General features: G+C 37.1%; 1 protein-coding gene across 11 annotated transcripts in view; it reads right to left on the bottom strand.

The window, feature by feature from the left end:
* The window catches only part of KIAA0825 (KIAA0825 ortholog), a 248,248-nt gene that overhangs the window by 209,386 nt on the left and 18,937 nt on the right, over positions 1 to 19,925 (bottom strand). For 9 of the 11 annotated variants that reach the window (XM_027662939.1, XM_027662929.1, XM_027662931.1 and 6 more), the window contains one exon: positions 2,639 to 2,778. In XM_027662939.1, the coding sequence (XP_027518740.1) occupies positions 2,639 to 2,769 (131 nt within the window). In that variant the 5' untranslated portion in view covers positions 2,770 to 2,778. Of the gene's footprint in view, positions 1 to 2,638; positions 2,779 to 3,402; positions 3,448 to 15,789; positions 15,811 to 19,925 lie in introns of those variants that run through there. The other 2 variants (XM_027662930.1, XM_027662932.1) reach the window with 2 other exon arrangements.

Here is a 19,925-nt window from a genome sequence, read left to right as displayed (position 1 = left end):
TTCAGGAGAGGGATCTATGGAATGGTCATTGAGCCTACTTTGAAGGTTTGCCTGGAATCTGTCTCTCACTGTAGCTGTTTGAAGATCATTAACTTGGAGTTTCCTCCTTGGAATACCGCCCCTTTTAGGTTTGAACTTAAGGTGGAAGTTAAGTTTACAGCATGAACATCTCTCTGCCACACCAAGACATAATCAATGAGGTACCAATGCTTGGATCTAGGATGCATCCAGGTTGTCTTCAGACTATTTTTCTGCTGAAAGATAGCGTTGGTGATGGTGAGCTGCTGCTCTGCACAAAACTCTAGCAGAAGGTGACCATTATTGTTGCAGTTTCCAACACCATGCTTGCCTAATACTCCTTTGCAGGCTTCAAAATTCTTTCCTACTCTGGCATTGAAATCACCAAGGATAATGATCTTATCATCTGCAGGAACCTTTTGGATAAGGCAGTGCAGGACGATGTAAAATTTATCTTTTTCAGCAGGGTCAGCTTGGAGACATAGTGTTTCATTTTTAAAAATATACATATGCTATATACAATTGTGTTCATTCTTGGTGGTCTAATAAAAGCATAAATCTATCTGATGACAAATGGATTCTATTTCAACTATATCACCATAGCACAAAGATCTGCTCTTATCATACCACTCACAAAGATCAATGATAACTTGAAAATTATTTAATTCCGTGATACCTCTAAGATATTTTCAATAAAAGGATTCTTTTTCATTTAAAAGTCACATCAGCTGCTGTCACCGTCTCCTTTTAAACTCTTCTCCATTTCTGAAACTGACATATTAGAGAAGCAAAATATCAGCTGGTAACTACAGAGCTACTTTTTGTTTTCCTTGTGAAAATTAGATTAAAAACTAGTTTAGGTGTCAATTCAGCAAAAATACAAAACTTTTCCTGGCAATCCAGTTTCATACTCTCCTTTGATAAAATATCTTTAGGATCTTACAAAACTTAAAATGAAAGATCCTTCTAATTTGTAGGACTAGGTACAAGTCACAATCAGCCTTCTTCAGAACAGTTCCACTGTGATGACGTTAATGTAAAATATAACACAAAATGGTAAGTGACATAAAGTACCACTAAAAGGAATGGACAGCGGCTTGCTTTCCCACAGCTAAAAGTTTTCTCCACAAGCAGCATACATTTTACACACACTGAAACCAAAAACAGTAGTAAAGCATTAATTCTAAACGTTCATCTTGATAATAATCTTCTTAACTCTAAGGCTGTCTCTGCATAATGACAACAAAATCACTTTTATTTGGTAGTTGAAGAGGTGACAACGGTTCTGCAAAAAATGCCGTTTCTGTTTTTTCCAGATACATAAGACTATAGACACTCAAAACTTAATTACCTGTGTAATTAACTGCGTTATGACATCAACTAAACTCTACGTAAGTATCTACGTTTCACTCATGTCAACTGCTGAAAAACTCTAACATGAAATTGTACTATGCAGTGGTCCTCAACAGTATACTTCCCAGATCTTCAATATCATTATCACCCTGGCATTATTAATATTGTAAATACTTTAGTAAACACTAAGTTTTTAAATGAAAATATGAGATGAGAGTGATATAAATAACCCCTTCCCCCTGGAAAATCTCTCAGCCTGGCATAACCAATATAACAATAACTCAGAGTGATCTAAGTCAGTTTTCAGCAAGATAAGGCAATGGTTTACTTCCATTCTTCAGAAAGCTGCTTGGGAAGAGCAAAGACCTCCTCTCACAAATGTGAGTTACATTAAAATCACACAATCTTAAAACAAATGTCATGAAGGGAGTTCTTTGAAATCATAAAACTGTGTAAAATACACTGTTATCCAAGGGCGAGGATTTTCAAAATTCAGTATTAAATTATGTCATATGTTGTATCTCTGAATGTACACTTTATTTTTTTTAATGGACAATAAGTCTATTTACTTAAGAGCATCTTTCACAATCAAAGTATTAAAAAGGTACTAAAGAATTAAGCCACAAATAAGGCACAGAACCTTGAGCTGATTATTTTGTAGTCATGCAAAAAATCTGCATCAACAATTAATTCTTTCAGAAGTCCACTGTTTCTATAACATTGATTATTGGAAATCAATATGTTACAAAGAAGTGGGCAAAGAAACATATTTCAAATTCTACTTCGAAAACTTTCTACTGCAGAACAAGAATTTTAACTGAAATAGGTAATACAACAGATTACATAAGAAATTCTACATATATTAACTTAATTCCTTGTTCTACTTCCATTACAGATGCTTAAAGAACATACTGAGTTCAAATGTTGCTTTTTGTCAATCCTGTAGCTCTTTTATAGAAAAAAAATTCCATCTAATAGTTGTAGGAAACACAACTGTCATGTGAATTCACATTTTCTTCCTTCACTATCACACCTACTGCAATAAAACCTAAGATTAAGATGATTCAGCTGTTAAAAGTACCATAAAGAGAAAGACTATAGCACAATAATTATATGGCATTAAAAATCTGTTAAATGCTCAGGTGGTTTAGATAAAATTACTGTTGAAATATTTATCAGAATTTTAATCTACAACTAGAAAAGGTAAGCCACATTTCTTTGTAATGACTTTCATTAATATTTTGGATACAAATAAAATACTCTTTACCTGGAAGAGTTGTTCTTTATTTTCTCATCAACATCACTCAGGATTTGTTGAAATTCCAATTCTCCAGAAAGAACATTTAACAAACAGTCTAAATTGGAAGAATCAAGTGAATACTCTCCTCCCCATTCCATTTTTAGAATCTGTAAAACAGATACAGCAAAATGGTTAAACAATGAAAAAAAGGCAGACTAGAAGTACCAAAATGTACAACATTTTGTTCCCTGGAAGTATTAGATTAACAAGGGAATCATTTATGTATGGAATTATAAAGTTAGTGTTGAATACTACACCTTATGCATGCTTCTGAGTAGAGTGTTACAGAGGGAAACCAGTAAAATAAATGCTGAGATAAATTTCATAGTATCTTGCATTTCTTCAGTTTAAATAAATCAGTTCTTTTACCTTAATCACAGTAGTAGCTTTCTTAATTTTTTTTTTTTATTTAGACAAGAAATTCTCACTATTATAAATGGAAACTAAAAATACATACATTAGAGGGTAAAATTACTTTCTGTGTACTTATAATTTTCATCCATAACTACTTTCTGGAAGTTCCGCACATCACTGCAAATATTTAAAACATAAAAATCCAGAGTAAAACACCAGGATGTACCATAAACCCAGTGTCATCTTGCTTTGTACTCATTTTACTCAACAAATGTGTCGCTAGAACACAGGTTAAATCCACTGGCCTATTCAAACTAATACACTAAATCCCATGAGTCTTTGTAACGGAAGCAATACATTAGTGGAGTTATTTTTACCTGTTTTAGGTCGTTCTTACAACCAGTGATGACTTATTACCAAAACTAAAAAAAAAAAATTACATAAAAAGTGGAAACTTCTTATTAATCAGTATATCTAATGTCTTCTATTTAGTATTTAATAATACTATTCATACTGCAGCAACTATATGTGGAACAAACATAATATTCAGATGCACACAATGTTTGGGCAACAAAATAAATTAGTAAATCCATTATTTTTCTTGCAAGCAATATTTTTCTATAAAGCAACTACAGTGTTCATTGGTAATTTATCAAGAGGCACTACTAGTGTCATGGTTTGAGATCTCCAAAATCCAATTCCCTAGTCCTAGCCCCTCCCCCATCTCAACCCAGCAAGAGATGATTTTTTTCCAGACAAACACACCAGACTCAAAGTGGGGGGAAAGGGAATATATTACAATGACTGTACAAATAAATACTACAATACATTATATACAGTCTTAGCTATCTCTACCATGACATAAGTATTTACAATGGATCAAATCTCTTCTCCCCTCCAAATAAAAGTCCAGGAGGGAAGAAGGAAGAGATCTCTTGTTCAGAGCAGCAATGTCTCTAAGGCAGCAGGCTCTCTCTCTTCTTTTCTTGCAGCAGCTGATAGCTGGATCTCTGCCAGCACACACGAGGGGGGAATCCAAGCCCCTCGCGGCCCCTCGACGCAGGTGAAGGGTCTTCCGTGGGCTACGTTCACCCCAGACAAAGGTCGCTATCAACACGGTCATATCACGAAGCACAGGGGGTCTTTGTGACAGTCTGGTATCTTCAGGAGATTCAAGTTCCTTGCAGTCCAAGTTGCTAGCTTCTCTATAGCTGCAGCGAGGGAGGGCCTAGGTCCACCTCCCACACATTTCGTCCTGGCTGAGCTCTCAGGACGACTGAGCTTTTTAGCTCTTCTCTGCAGTGCATGTCGCACTTCACCCCTCCCTTCTAGGATGTGAGGGGTCTCCAAGGAGTTTGGGGGGTCCGGTTCAGTTCTTACCCCCAAAACTCTGTCTCTCTGCTGCTGCCTCTCTCTCTCTCTCCTTCCAGGAGTTCTCTCCTGCTTGGCTGTAATGCCTCTGCTGCTTTGTCTTCTCTCTTCTGGCTCTGTGCCACCATTTCTCCGGTCAGTGCAGTTCTGCTGCTGCCACTTCTGCTCACAGTGAAGAAACATCTCCAGGTTCTGCTACAGACACTTAGTCCAGCTTAACACTGTTCTAAGTCTCTGCAGCCCCCAACTGGGGCTGGGGGGTCCCAGAGGCCCCAAGGGGCTCCGAGCCCCCTTCCTCGTGGTCTTACAACATGGCTACCTCTTCTTCTACAACCCAAACTACAACTCTTCCTTTCCGTTTGCTTGTGATATGTTTATATTTCACAGAAGCATTCACTGGCTAAAACTTCAAAACTTCCAGGATTACCACTCCCTGGGGGTTTTACCATTTTCAACTGCAGGGGGAAAACCTAGTTCAAACCACTACAACTAGAAAAACAGATTGAACTTTTTTGATAGGTTTTGGTCATATAGGAGTGTAGACCTACAAGTAGCAGAACTGCACATTTCTGATTTTGCTCTTCCCAAACAAACATGAAGGTCCTTTAAAGTCTAATATCTCGCACTTCTCAATTAACAGCACAACACTATGAAATATTTCATGGAAATACTGTTTTCTTAAATTCTTAGAAGCTACAGAATACCCCTTTGCAAATAACAATTCAAAGACTTTTGACATTTTGGGATGTAGCTGAAACTCAGTCATCTTGCTGGTGAAAAAGCTTGGATGTAAACCAAATACATCTTATAAAATATCAAGGAAAGATCAGCCTTTGAATATAAGACTTAACAGATGTTACCGTAATAAAAGACATCATAATTAAAAGTAGAAGTTAAATGGAAAACATTAAACAATGCTTTACAGAACTGAGATAAAAGGAATACTGAAAATAAAGCTCTTTCTTCATGTATGATACTACTTATTATAGACATGGTAACACATCCCTTTTCTCTTCAGAAGGATCTCGAAGAGTTTCTACAGAATGTGATGCTAACTCCATTCAATACCTGTAGCTCAAATCTGTCCTTTATTTGACTATTCTTGCAGAACAGTATGACTGGTGTAAAAGGAACTGTATAACAGATATATGTTAATGCAAAAACAGTAACAGTTTGGAACAACTTAGAGTTTTCATAAAATAGCTGCACAATCAAAATTGTGTATTTATATTTATTCCTAGGTCTTTTCCTTAAAGGATAGCCAAAAGAAGTTTGTGTTCCTCAGAAAAATATCACTATAGTTTACTGTTTGAAAAATTCACCAAACGAAAAAAAATAATTTTGTAAACATGACAGCCTTGTTTTCATGCATGCATTCCTGCAAGACTTCTATGTCATACTTCTTTGGTTCACTTGTCAAAATAGAGCAATTATTTCTTTCATTCTTGGTTTATGGAAAAAAAGCAACATTTGATTATTCAGTCTTTAAATACTGTTTTAGATGGTTAATATTAATTTCTTAAGAAATCTAAGAATTTATCTAATACAAGACTTTCTCTAATCATAGGAAGAAGTAAAATATAAAAATGTTTCAGAAGAAAAAAAGAACATCAAGATAAAAGTTAGCACAATTGATCAGAAATTTTGCTGTTACTTAGTGGAACCAGTGTCAGGGCCTTCAGCACACTAATAGAGTTTAACTGTCTGATGACCTGGACTCTAAGCAGAACTAGGCTACCACTCTGGTTGCCTGCCCCACTTGCCTCCCTTGGAGGCAGCAGGATGGGCATCAGCAAGGTCCCTTCCCTGCCATTTGGCTTTTCCCTCTTCACTCCCAGTGCTCGAAAGAGCAGTCAGTCATTGCTGTTCTCTGAGAGTTAGTATGACACAGCCCTCCTCTGATGGCAAAAAAGCCAATGTTCGTTAAGAAAAAATTCCATTTCTTATAATTTTTATTATTAGGAATAATATGGGAAAAGAACACTGTTCTGAACCTCCAAATTCTGTCAAAGTATTTAAGATACTAATAACCTATTTTTTTCTATAAAGAAGATTAAACACTTGTTATTAAGCTGCATAAAAAGTATCACTCTGTCATATTTCTATTTACTATTACAGTGAAATATTGTATATTTTGAGACAAATGGTCCTAGAGAACCTGATTCCGGTGCAAATCTCTAAGTCCCTACCTTAATAGGCCCAGTTCTTTTCAAAACATATTAAGAGTACCATTCATCAACATTAAAGTGATGTAGTTGTCAATCTCTTCAGTAGCTACTCAAGAAATTTAACCTATGTACAATTTAGCTTAAAATGAAATATTTTTCAGGTCTCTTATTTTAACCCATGGTATCACTGTAACAATTTTCCACTTCTAGTAAGTGTAATGTTAAGAAACTATTTTTACCAAAAAACATTAGGTCTATTAGAAAAAATATTATGGAACAGTGAAGTTGATACAACAGATACTTCTTGCTTTTCCAATTCATATAATGTTTACAGCTGAAGAGCACTTTCGCATGTGTGTATGTTTTCTTTTTCAATGTCAATCAAAAGGAAGAAATGTACTCACAGAAGTCCTATACAAAATTATACTTAGTTCCAATTGCATATTTCTTCATTCTGATAAAAAAATTCACCTTCCAGTACAAACATACATGAGAAACTCCATGGGATTTCTAAGATTACTTTGTAATGTTTATATTTACTATAATAAGCATTTGTTCTCAGACTTACAATTTGTAAAAGCAATGCGTACCTAACTCTTGAATAGATTTTTTTATGAGCACTTTTGTTGGATATGCACATCTACACTATATCTCTATGTATGTATAAATCACGATGTTTAATTATAGATTCATAGACATACTGTAGAAATGCAGCTAATAGACATATCCCACTTTTTGACACACATGCTATTTTTTTTTAAATATAAGCTATGAGTCCTTCATTAGACTGGGTAAAACATTGATAGGTCACATTCATAGCATACAGACTCATTCCAGCATTTTTAGAATCACTGTGTTGACAGAGACAGTTATTGGTAAATACTCATCACTGTTACTCCTTTATTTCCCTATGCACTTCAGCCAGTTAAGATTCTTGCTATCACTTCAGTGGGTTTCAGATATGACAGGACAGCATCACTCATAGAGAACGTCAGGCAAATTTTGTATTATAGTTGCACAGAACACCTTGCGGGGCAAAAAAAAAAAAATCCAAATACAGTTTTAAACTTCAGTCTACCTGGAGTTTTCTCTGAATCAATTGCTTAGCTCTAGAGGAAAATTAATCAGCTGGGCTGTTGGGCCCTTTGAAAAAAATCATAGTACTTATGTGTTCAAGAAAATCATACCAGAACTAAATCAGAAAGTGTAAAGTTAGATATGGTTTCTCATAATGATTGATAGCACTTTGGTAAGCTTAAAACTAAAAGTTAGACTTTCATGTGTTTCCAAACGCCCTGCATACATTTATGCAAATACTAAGTAAAATATGAAGTGTTAGGCAGTATAACATTTCATATGATGCAGATCTGAGGAGACCTGTCTTTCTGAGCACTATAGTACCTACTTGAATAAAATACACAATAAGTTTTCAGAAAAAAAAGCAAAACAAAACAAAAGAAACCATTAATGTTTCAATAAAATCCAAAGGTAGACTTTTATACCCACATTACTCTGTATGGAATAATCTGAAGAAATTATCTAATCCTAAATAGAATCTACTTCTTATGCACTGGCAGATATTTAACAGAACCCACAACCTGTGGTATGTAACATTAAGTAAACATAACTCTTCAGTGGATAAAAAACTAGCAGACTGATATTTTTTGTTCAAATCACTGATTTCTAAATGAAGATTTGTAAAAACTAATCTCATTATTTTACAACTTCACAATTCAGTCTTTAAAGTCATTCTAGAGTTAAAGAACTCATGACCTATTATTAATTTCAGTTAATGCCAATGTACTATTTTAATTCTTGTATGAGACCCTTATTTTCAAATACTTCAAATATTACATTTAGCATGTTTCTAGATAACTTTCAAATAACCATTTTAATTTTTAAGTTAAACAGTAACTTGCACATTTAGAAACTATAACCTAACACATTTCTTAATTTAACAACGTTTTCCGTATATAATATTCCACACTTCAGCACAAAATGTTTTGACTAGGTACAATCAAAGCACCAGGGCTATCAAATTTTCTGGATTATTTTACAGCCAATCTAAATATTTGAGAATGTCCTCTAACATTATATGAGTTTTACCTCTAGAGCTCCCATTCCATCCATATGCAGGACAATAAAAGAAAATTGTTGCCACTAGGCACTATTTTAAAAAAAGGATGTCAATGTATCAACAATTTGAAAACAGGGATATGCCAAACTGCAGCACCATAAGTACAGAAAATTAGCCAAATCATTGAAGCTTTTTTCTGATACTCCTTCTTATCTTACGGAATATATCTCTTTATTGCCCTAGCAAAGCTAAAAGGGGATAAGAGAATTGGTAAGATTTTTCATAACTCAGCTTACACTTTCAAACCATCACCTTAACAATCATTTCCTTTATCTATTTTCAGTTGCATAACTGTTTCCAGCTGCTTTACAGCACAGAAGATGTCATCTGTAATCACACAGCAGGCAGCAGCAGTGATGGCAGTGGCCTGAGATACTACTATTCAATCTGAAATTCCTACTGTTTTGAATGTATAAGTAGGCTGAATATTTAATTTTTTTTGAAAACCATGTAGAGCTTACACAAGAAATCCATTTAAAAACTATAATTTCTTGAGCTCTACTCTGACACAGTAAAAGCTTTTCACCCAATTTTCTGTGTTAAAAATCCTTTAAAATTGTATTACTGTTTAAAATAAAGACTTGTAAAAGAAAAGGAAGAAATTAAAAAATCTTTCTATTAAAGAACATAATCCATATTTGTTTCTTTTAATATGTATTCAAGATCTCTATTTAAATTTTCCAAGTTACCTTTCACCTACTTCCCACACTTTGCTGAAGCATACACAGCATTTACAAAAAGAATACCATATTCTTCCAGTAAAAAAAGACGTTTATTGCATACAAAAAACCCCCCAAAACCAAAACAGTCTTCATGATGGTTTTACTTACTAAATATTTTGAATGCCACAAAGAACTTTGAAGCAAGTTTTAATAGAATCATCTTGCATTGTTCCCCCTGCAGACTTTCCACATTTGCTGTTGTCATAAACTTACATTTAAATGTTACTTTTATAGTCATCAATTATTATCCACCACACATTTAAGATATGTTCTTTATATTTTTCAAAGAGAGATTCTAAGTATCTCTAATTAAATTTGTAACCCTTTTGAAAATAGTTTTTCTCCCAAATTCTGATATTATAACAGTCACCAATAAGAGAGTGGGAATTAAATATAACTGAAGAAACACAGTCCTCACTGTGGATGAAAGAGAAAGTTGTGCCTTCCATCTAAAGCTGTAATATGAGAATGCAGTGCTCTAAGGCAGCTATAGCAGCCATTGAATCATAATATTGTCAAAAGCCTTGAAAAAGGACTGTGAAAATGCACGTTTTTGACAAATAACATATACTACTATTTTTAATATCTATGGGTTTTTCAAACTACGCAGCTTAGTCCTGTTTTCTAGGCACTTCTAGGCACAAGAATTTAAAACTAAAATCATGTGTTCTGCCTATTGTCTCTCCCTAGTTCTTTGAGCCACAGAAAGCGAAATGTTGAGAATAGAAAGCAAAGGAATCAGCACTGCTTTTTTGGATTTGCTGGTACTTGGGACTGGTAAGAAATGTTCAAAGACAAGAGGAGAATTCTCATTTACATAAACTTAATCAAACACTATTGGGCAAAGGCAGTGACTTCAAAAGAGGAACATGCCATCTGGAGTTGCAATGAAACTCCTGAGTAGTTATGGCAGAAGAAAGGAACAAAGGATAATGTGATTTCATAACCTTAAGTAAAGAAGGAATGGCCATTTTCTGAGTAGCTCTTGAGTGAAATGGTCCTGTATCATCTTTGTCTCAGTTGGTTATCCTGCAGCGGGAATTCTAAAGTGATCCCAACATCCAAGATTCAACATTTATAAACAAACCACTCTTAGACAAGAAGTCCATAAACATTTGGAATCCATCCACTAAATCTAGTGGCTCTCCTTATCTCCTTATTCGTCGTACAGTTACTAAACACATAAGTCTGACAACTGTCTGTATACAAGTGCAAGGGTTTTTTTTCCTTTTCTGGTTTTCCAGATTCAAGATGCCACTTCTCAGAATTTTTTTTTGTGCCTGTAGTTCTATTATATTTAACAAGTTTTTTTAAGAAAAGGTTAAACCTGGTGCAATTATGTCTTCTTTAGGTATGGTTTAAGGCCTTACCAAAAAAAATTCATTAATCAACTTTTCTGCCATTGGCATACACAAACACAGGACACAATTAGTCTGGCATTGTCCCCAATTGAGACTACATCAATCAATATAATTGTTAAATGAATATGTTTTACGAATGATGGATGTTTTAGAAATACTTTTCAACTACAACAATAATTACCAATCAGTAGACTAATGTAATCACTAAAGCACAGAAAAGAGATTCTTAGAAGCCTAATTAAAAATACCTACTGTATGTTTTCTTAGAATCTTCTTAGTCAAGAAAATATAAAATATATATAAAATATAAAAGAATAATTTCAAAATAGACTATAGTATCTAGTTTATTTTCAACTGCTTTAGATAAGGATCATACATATTGAGACAAATTTGCATAGTGGTATGGGAAAATGTGTGAGAACAACAATTACTTTCCCCAGAAAGACTGCATGGTATTGTGTTTTTTTTCCAGAAGAACAGGAACGTAAGGTATGTATGGTGCATCCTCTGCAGAGCTGCCTTTTTAATTGTGGCAATAAGAAATGTTATTTAGGCATAATATTTGAGCTTTCTCACTTTGTGTCACTTTAGAAACTCAGAAAGAAGAGGCAAATCCTTCACGGAACTATGCTCAGAGAAGCAGCTGCTACAGAACTCCTGTCTTGCTTGACATTAATGTCTAAAACTGCACAGATTTATAAAAACTGTACTGAAAGAACTTATCTTTTAACACACTGGTAAAGAACCAAAAGTATATAATTTTCAACTAAAAACCTTACAAATCCATACTAGCTACTTCTATACTAGAGCATAAAAGCCTTTTTTTTTTTTTTTGTATATTGGAAAAATTCTCCATCCTGAGACAATACTCTTTAACGACTATAGTATTTAAAAAAGAGAAATATCAAGACCTTTAAGGTCTTGTAGCTCAGTACATCAGACACAGAGTTGTTAGAATTTGAACAGGAAATAGCCTTCCAATTAAACTATTATATTTAAAAAGAAATACAAAAAAGGTCTGTGACCACAGCTTTTAAAAGGTAGGCTGTATCAGTCCCTTCATTGCCACACATTCTATTTTCTTTCATTACTATTCAGTTTAAAGCTCAGAGCTTTCAAGATGTCCATTATAAAAAAATTAAATACAAAAGCCCTCCACAGAGATGTCTCTTAAGCTGTTCCACGTTTATAGTCACAGTCCTAAAAGCTTATTTAGTACTATAAATGTAATGGATTTGGGTTTTTCCCCAAATACTATTATTATATTATTACTAAATTCTACATAGGGTCATATGAAACATTTCACTGGTAACTGTAAATGTCCATTAAAGATAATTCTTTTTTTCATTGTTCATTTCTTAAATGAAATGTTTAATTTTTTTTTTGATGGCATAACTCACCTTGTAAAGTTTCACGCAATATTACCTATTGCCCAATACATCCCTCAGACTCTAAAGCATAATCAGTCATATAATGTTGTTTCTTCAGTTTTTCACCTTCAAAAGCACTGTTAAGCTTCTTTTTCTCTCTCCTTGAAAAAAACCCACCCCATAAGTAAAATTATAATATCGAATGTTTTTACCATGTTGTCATGGTTTAGGAATGGTGTTCCCAATCTAGTGTTTCCACCGAAACCACTCCAAATCATGAAACACAGGATCACTCCCATCTCCCCCTGCAGCAGGATGGAGTGGAGAATTGGAGGTACAAAAGGTAAAGATTATGAGTTCAGATAAGAAAAATTTACTGGAAACAGCAATGAGATAAGAAAAATGAACAGTAACAGGAACAACAGTAATAAAAGGGTGTACAAGAAAGGCGAACAATTCACACATGAGAAAGCTCACCACACGAGAACTTGCAATATGCGAACCACTGGCGCACTACACCTGACCAGAAGACTCCCTTTGCTCCACCCCTGGCATGAAGGTGATATAGGATAATATCTAGGCCTTAGCCAGACCCCTCCCAGCTACTGTAAAAAATTAATCCTGTCCCAGCCAGAACAAGGACACAGCTGTACAGCTTTCTGATTTGTTTCTGTCATTTTTCTTTTTTTCCCCTTTTAGTTAACAAAATTCTTAAATCCTAGTTAAAAATCATAGCATAAAGGCTACCTTTTGTCATCTTCAATTATATTAAATGCATTGATTATACTGGGTATGTTTCATCTAGAAGTTTGCATATCAAATTATTTTAACTATTCAAATTTTGTTTTCTACCACTTTTTTTTTTGAGTTTTCACTTTTTCCAGAAAAGTGGGGCACTGAGAGTAATTCTTCACATAAGGGATTTTCTTCTTCGTGACTCCTATATTACATAAGAAATAGTTCACTTCTATAAAAAAATCACTGTAATAAAAACTTAGCAAATAAACATTTTGTACATGTTTATTAACTTCTTTTTAAAAAATAAACATTTTAGAAATAAATTGTCGTTGCTTTCTCTCTTCATAACCAAATGCTGCCACACTGACATAAGTATCAATTACATTAGTTGTTAACACTCCCTAAGGTTACAGAGTCTTTTAAATTATACCATGTTTTTCACTGGCTGTGTTCCTCACATCCAGCTGCCACTCTATTGAATACAGCAGGCTAAATGGGCAAGCAAATCTTCACACAGTTTTCTGGCCTAGCATTTTATTCCCAACTACCACAAAACATGATTGCCTAAGCTTATGTGTTAGCCAAAGTATAGATAGTATGAAAATAGACTATGATTCCTACGGTATAAAAGATGGTAAGTTCTATGGATCATGAGACCTAAGGCCAGATGTTTCTGTGCTGGACTTCCAAATAGCAAAAGTTCAATCAGACATAATCTGGGTACAATACTCATTAGGAAAGAATTAAGAATAAAGTAAAATTAGATAAATTATAACTTTAAAGAACCATTACATAGTTTTTAGGAAGGCAACAGAGTAAACATTAATAATTTACAAATACACACTTCCTTAAACTTACACACTTACCCTTCCTTAAACTGGGTAAGTTATAGATCCAAAGAAATTAATTTTTGCAGCACTGATTTGAATTATTTTATAAAAGCATCAGTGTCATGTCCATGTTCTTGTTCATGTTCTTGTCAGATTATTTCAAACAGATGACTAAAAGAAAACAGAGTGTAAGTTCTCAGCAAACCTGTGGATTTATTAGCTCTCAAAACATCCAGCTGGTATTTCTACCTTGCAGTAGCTGCTGTATGACTGAATCTCAAGATTCTTCATAGACGATCACATACTTTTATACTCAATCAAAAATAACTGGAATAATTGTTCAAAAGGAAGAAAATGCTATTCCACATGTAACTTGTCTTTGATGCAGGTCAAGATGCCATTGGCCTTCTTGGTCACCTACTCATACTGCTGGCTCATGTTCACCCAGCTGTCAACCACCACACCCAGGTCCTCTTCTGCTGGGCTGCCTTCCAGCCACTCTTCCCCCAGCCTGTAGCACTGCAATGGGGTTGATGGGATCCAAGCGCAGGAACAAGCACTTTGTCTTATTGAATCTCATACAGCTGACCTTGGCCCGGTGATCTAACCTGTCCAGATGCCTCTACAGAGCCTTCCTACCCTCCAGCAGAGCAACACTCTGCCCAATTTAGTGCTGTCTGCAAACTTATGGAGGGAAGACTTGATCCCCTTGTCCCCACCATCAATAAAGATATTAAACAGGATTGGGGCCCACAACCGAGCCTTGGGGAATCCTGCTAGCAACCAGCTGCCAACTGGATGCAACATATTTGCTACCACTCTCTGGTAGCAAAGTTTTCAATCCAGTGGAGAGTGCACCTGTCCAAGCTGGGGGCTGCCAGCTTCTCCAGCAGAATGTCACAGGAGACAGTGTCAAAGGCTTTGCTGAAGGTAGACACACCCACAGCCTTTCCCTCATTTACCAGGTAGGTCATAAAAGGCGATCAGGTTGGTCAAGCAGGACCTGCCTTTTCTAAAACCCATGTTGGTTGGGCCTGATTCCCTGGTTGTTCTGTATGTGTCACATGATAACACTCAGCATAACCTATCCTGGCACTGAGGTCATGTTGACAGGACTTTATTTCCCCAGTTTCTCCTTCCAACTCTTCTTGTAGACATGTGTTTTATTGGCCAACCTCCACTTGTCTGGGGCCTCCCTCCTTAACCAGGACTAATGGTAAATGACAGAGAGTGGCTTGGCAAGCTCTTCTGCCAGCTCCCTTAGGTGAATCCCATCTGGCCCCATAGACTTGTTTTGTCTAAGTGGCACCCCCTGTCACCAGCTACTGTCTCCTGAACTGCAGGGGGCCTATTCTGCACCACATCCCTATCTACCACTTCAATGGACTCACTGCCCTAAGGATAACAGTTCTTTCTGTTGAAGACAGAGGCAAAGAAGGCATTAAGTATACCTCAGCCTTTCCTCATCCTTGGTGACAATGTTTCCTCCCCTTGTCCAATAAAGGATGGAGATTTTCCTTGGACTTCTGTCTGTCGTTAATGTATTTATAAAAAGGCTTTTTATTATCTCTCACAGCAGTTGCCAGATTGTGTTCTAGATTAGCTTTTCCCTCTCCTTCTCTTTACATGACCTAATGACATCCTTGTACTCTTCCTGAGTTGCCTGCCCCTTCTTCCAAATATCATAAACTCTCTTTTGCCCCCCTCAAGTTCCACCACAATCTCCCTGTTCAGCCAGGCCAATCTTCTTCCCCAGTGGCTTGGTTTTCAGCACACAGGGATGGCCTGCTCCTGCACCTTTAAGATTTCTGTCTTTCCAGCCTTCCTGGATCCCTTTGTTATTAAGGACTGTATCCCAAGGGACTCTCCAAACCAGTGTCCCGAACAGGCCAAAGTCTGCCCTCCAGAAGTTCAAGATAGAGGCTTTGTTGACCCCCTTCCTTACTTCATCAAGAGTCAAAAACTCTATAATTTTGTGATTGCTACACCCAAGATGGCTTCTGACCACCACATCTCTCTTCATAAACAGTAGGTCTAGCAGAGCGCTACCCCAAGAGGTTCTCTTACCACTGTGTGATCTTCCACACACTCCAGGAACCTCCTAGACTGCCTCCTCTCCGCACTGAGTTTCCAGTAGACATCCAGCAGGCTAAAATTTCCCACAAGAACAAGGTCTGGAAGTCATGAAACATCAGCCAGCTGCTTACAGAATACTTCATATGCCTGTTCAACCTGGTTGAGTGGTCTGTAACAGTCCCACCAGAACGCCTTGTTAGCCTTCCCCCTGATTCTTACCCATAGGCACTCAATCTTATCATCACTATCCTCGAGCTCTATACAGTCAAAACACTCCCTTAATGTAGAGAGCCCCCTCACTGCCTCTCCTTCCTCACCTGTCCCTTCTGAAGAGCTCCTGACCATCCACTGCACTCCAGTTATGCAGTCATTTCACCATGTTTCTGTGATGGTCACTATGGCATAGCTTCCTGCTGCACAATGGCTTCCAGCTCCTTCTGTTTGTTACCCTTATTGTGTGCATTGGTATAGATGCACTTCAGCTGGGCTACTGACTTCACCACCAACGCTGGCATACTGCCTCCAGGCTCATGTCTAGTGAGCCCAGTCTTATGCCCTTCCCCCTTCAAACCTAGTTTAAAGCCCTCTCAATCAACCTTGTCAACTCATGGGCTAGAATCCTTTTCCCCCTTCTACACAGGTCAACACCATCTCTCTCTAGTGAGCTGGGTGCTGTATAAACTGCCCCATGACCAAAAAAGCCAAAATTCCACTGATGGCACTAGTCTTTAAGCCATGTGTTGATTCAGGTGGGTTCTCCTGTTCCTTTCAACATTCTTCCCTGCTACCAAAAGGATTGAGGAAAACACCACCTGAGCTCCTGTCTCTTCAACCAGTCACCAGTGTCCTAAAGTCCTTTTAATTGTCCTAGGACTTCTCAATCTCTTCCTGCTGAGCTGGACAACCCAAAGTGGGTAATAACCAGAGGGCTGAATAAGTCCTGGGAGTCCTCCAGTAATATTTCTTACCCAAACCCCAGGGAGGCCGCAAAATTCCCTGTGGGATGGGTCCAGTCAGCATACAGGCCCTCAGTTCTCTCAAAAGGGAGTCACCTACAAAAACTACCCTTCTTTCCTTCTTAACAGGTGTAGTTGTAATGCATCTGGTTGACTGACTTGCTCTGGGCAACCCCCAGGGTAGACCTTCTAGACCTTTACCTTCACTGTCATTTGCCCAACTCTCAAGTTTCAGAGCCTCATATCTATTCCGTAAGTGCAACTTGGAAAGGCAAGTGAGGCTGGGAGCAGATTATCCTGCTGACTTCACTAGGGACCTGCTTCTATTCTCCTCCTTCTGCCTGATGGAGAGAGCATCGGGTTTCCTCTGACTCTTGCCAAGCTTCCACCTGCAGCATTTCTCTCAGGGATGGAAGCGTCTGACTCCACCAGCATATTTCTCTCTCACGCTCCCTGATACTCCTCAGCCTCTCCACTTCCTCTTCAAGCTCTGCCACTAGGCTGAGCAGATCATCCACCTGGTCACAGACAAACAGGCCAGGCTCAAACACTCCCTGCAGCTGGAGACCTGGACAGCTGCATACTTCTGAGGGAGCTCCATCTGGGTCACCACTCTCCTTCTAGCAACAGCTTTCAACTGCGTGGAATCCATTTTTGGGCCTGCTCTAGCTAGGTAAGCTAGGGGAGCTTGCCTCAGGAGCTGGGAGGGTGACTGTGCCTTCTTACATGCCCTGCTTATGTGAACTGTCATAAGAACTGCTGCGCCTCACCCTGACTGATGGGCACATCCTCATTTGAAGTAACCGTATTTCTCAATACCACATATTCATTGCCTTTTCTCACAAATTCTGCTGTTGATCTTGACTAAATTTTTTGTCATTTATTTCTCAGATATAACTTCAATCATCCATAGTTCCAGGCTGCAACTTCAGACCCCTTCTTAATATGCAAGTAAGTCATCAGGCTTGCATCATTATAACGGATACCAGAATAGGTGCCAGAAAATAACTAATTCTCTCTTATTTAACTTGTTAAAAAGATATAGCTAGTGAGTCTGGATGTTATTTGTGCTACTGAAGACGAACATAATTTAGTAACAGAATCTCTTTCTTCAAGTATTAATTTGAAGAGCTTCTCAGTGTTAAAAAATTCTCAGTTCAAAACTACTAAGAGATCTCAGTACTTTCTCAAAACAGATACAGGAGTCCCTGCTAGATAAATAAGAAGATGATCCTCTACGGTATAAAAATAATTATGATGGGAGAGTAACATTTAATAGAGAAAAATACAAAATACTTTTGTTTTTCATGTACTTTTTATTCAACTTCATTTCACTTACTTGACTTCTGAAATGTAGAAATTTACTTCACTTTGACATCCTACCAAGAAGTTTTAAAACTACTGAAAATGCTTATTTAGTATAATGTCCTCACTTTACAATTTTTCTTCTGCTTACATTATTTTACTATTCCAACAAGCTATTAACAGCTAATATTAGAAAAAGGTAGGAGACTAATATTTTACCAAAATATAGCACTAGTTTCTAACTCCAGTGGTTCCAGGAACAAAAGCCACTACGTACTACCAAAATAAATCATCCCTTTACACAAAACACTGGCAGAAATGTAAAGGGGAGAGTATCCCTTAGAAATCAACAATCACTGAGTAGATTCTGCTGACCATGGCCTCTGTAGAGGCCCACCAAAAGCCTTTGGTATCCTCATCTCCATTTCTCCGTAAAAGATTCCAAGCCCTTTCCCTTACATTTGTATGAATTAATCTTTGCAGGGAGGAAGAACTGGGAAGAGAACTTCTGCTAATTACAAATACTGGTGTACATTAAATTCTTTAAAGAAAAAATTATAAAAACACACCTTTGCCACAACTGAAAGCTCTGCTCTAAAAATTAATCATACAAGGAAAGGAATGTAACCTGAATTACACATCTCAGTAAGAACTGAAATATTAAATTACATCTTCACAGACTACCTTATGCCAAAATGTAAATGTGTATTACACTTGTAGTAAAAATACTACATTGTATGAATCGTGAAATGCATTTCCATTGTTTATATTACAAATAGAACAGTACAACTATTACATGCTAACATGGACAAGCAATGAGGAATCTGACATTAACTCTGGAAGTTTACAAAATAATTCATATTCACTGTTGCCAGGAGCATCTCCTCTGATCTGGTGTGTTCTGAACCTCTAAACAATTATCTTACTTTTTATACTTGAAAACACTGCAAATACTGAAATGGTAGTTTTTGAGTTTATTATATCCCTCTTCTTGCCCTTCAGACTCATTCCACAGACAATAGACAGTAGAAAATGTAGCATGATTCAACTAATCTCCCCTTTGATGTATACTAGACACCAGGAAACAAGAGATGGATTCCAAAAGAATAGGGATATTTTCAAAATTACAGGCATTTAGCTGAGTAACATGGTAAAATCTGCATATTCAGGAAAAGCAGCTCTCCCATAACCCTAATTAGCCTTAGAATAAGTTAATACCAACTGTAAGCTGAACTTTAAATGCTCTTCTACTTAAGAATACTATAATTTGGGATAATTGTTTATTTATGCACTTCAAAGTACTTGTGAACACAAAGCACCTAAAGAATACCACCACCGAATCACAGAATCATAAATATTCTGAGTTGGAAGGGACGCATCAGGACCATCGAGTCCAACTCCTGTCCTGCACAGGACACTCCAAGAATCACACCATGTGCCTGAGGGCACTGCCAAACACTTCTGGAACTCTGTCAGGCTTGTTGCTGTGACCACTTCCCCAGAGACTTTGTTCCAGTGCTAAACCACCCTCTAGCTTTTTCCTGGTATCTAAACTAAACAACTAAACCTCCCCTCATGACATTTCCTTGAGTCCTTTCTCTGGTCTCCAGAGAGAAGAGACCAGTGCCTGTCTCTTCACTTCCCCTTGTGAGGAAGTTGTAGACTACCATGAGGTCTTCCCTCAGGCTGAACAGAACAAGTGACCTCAGCTGTTCCTCAGACAGCTTCCCCTCCTGACTCTCTACCATCTTTGTAGCCCTCCTCTGGACACTCTCTAATAGCTTTATGTCTTTCTTTTACTGTGGTGCCCAAAACTGCCACAATATTCAAGGTGAGGCTGCACCACTGCAGAGCAGAGCGGGACAA

This window comes from Corapipo altera, unplaced genomic scaffold (genome assembly GCF_003945725.1).
Source record: "Corapipo altera isolate COAL_440 unplaced genomic scaffold, ASM394572v1 61167, whole genome shotgun sequence".
Taxonomy (NCBI): Eukaryota; Metazoa; Chordata; class Aves; order Passeriformes; family Pipridae; genus Corapipo; species Corapipo altera.
This window is presented reverse-complemented; position numbering and strand designations above follow the sequence as displayed.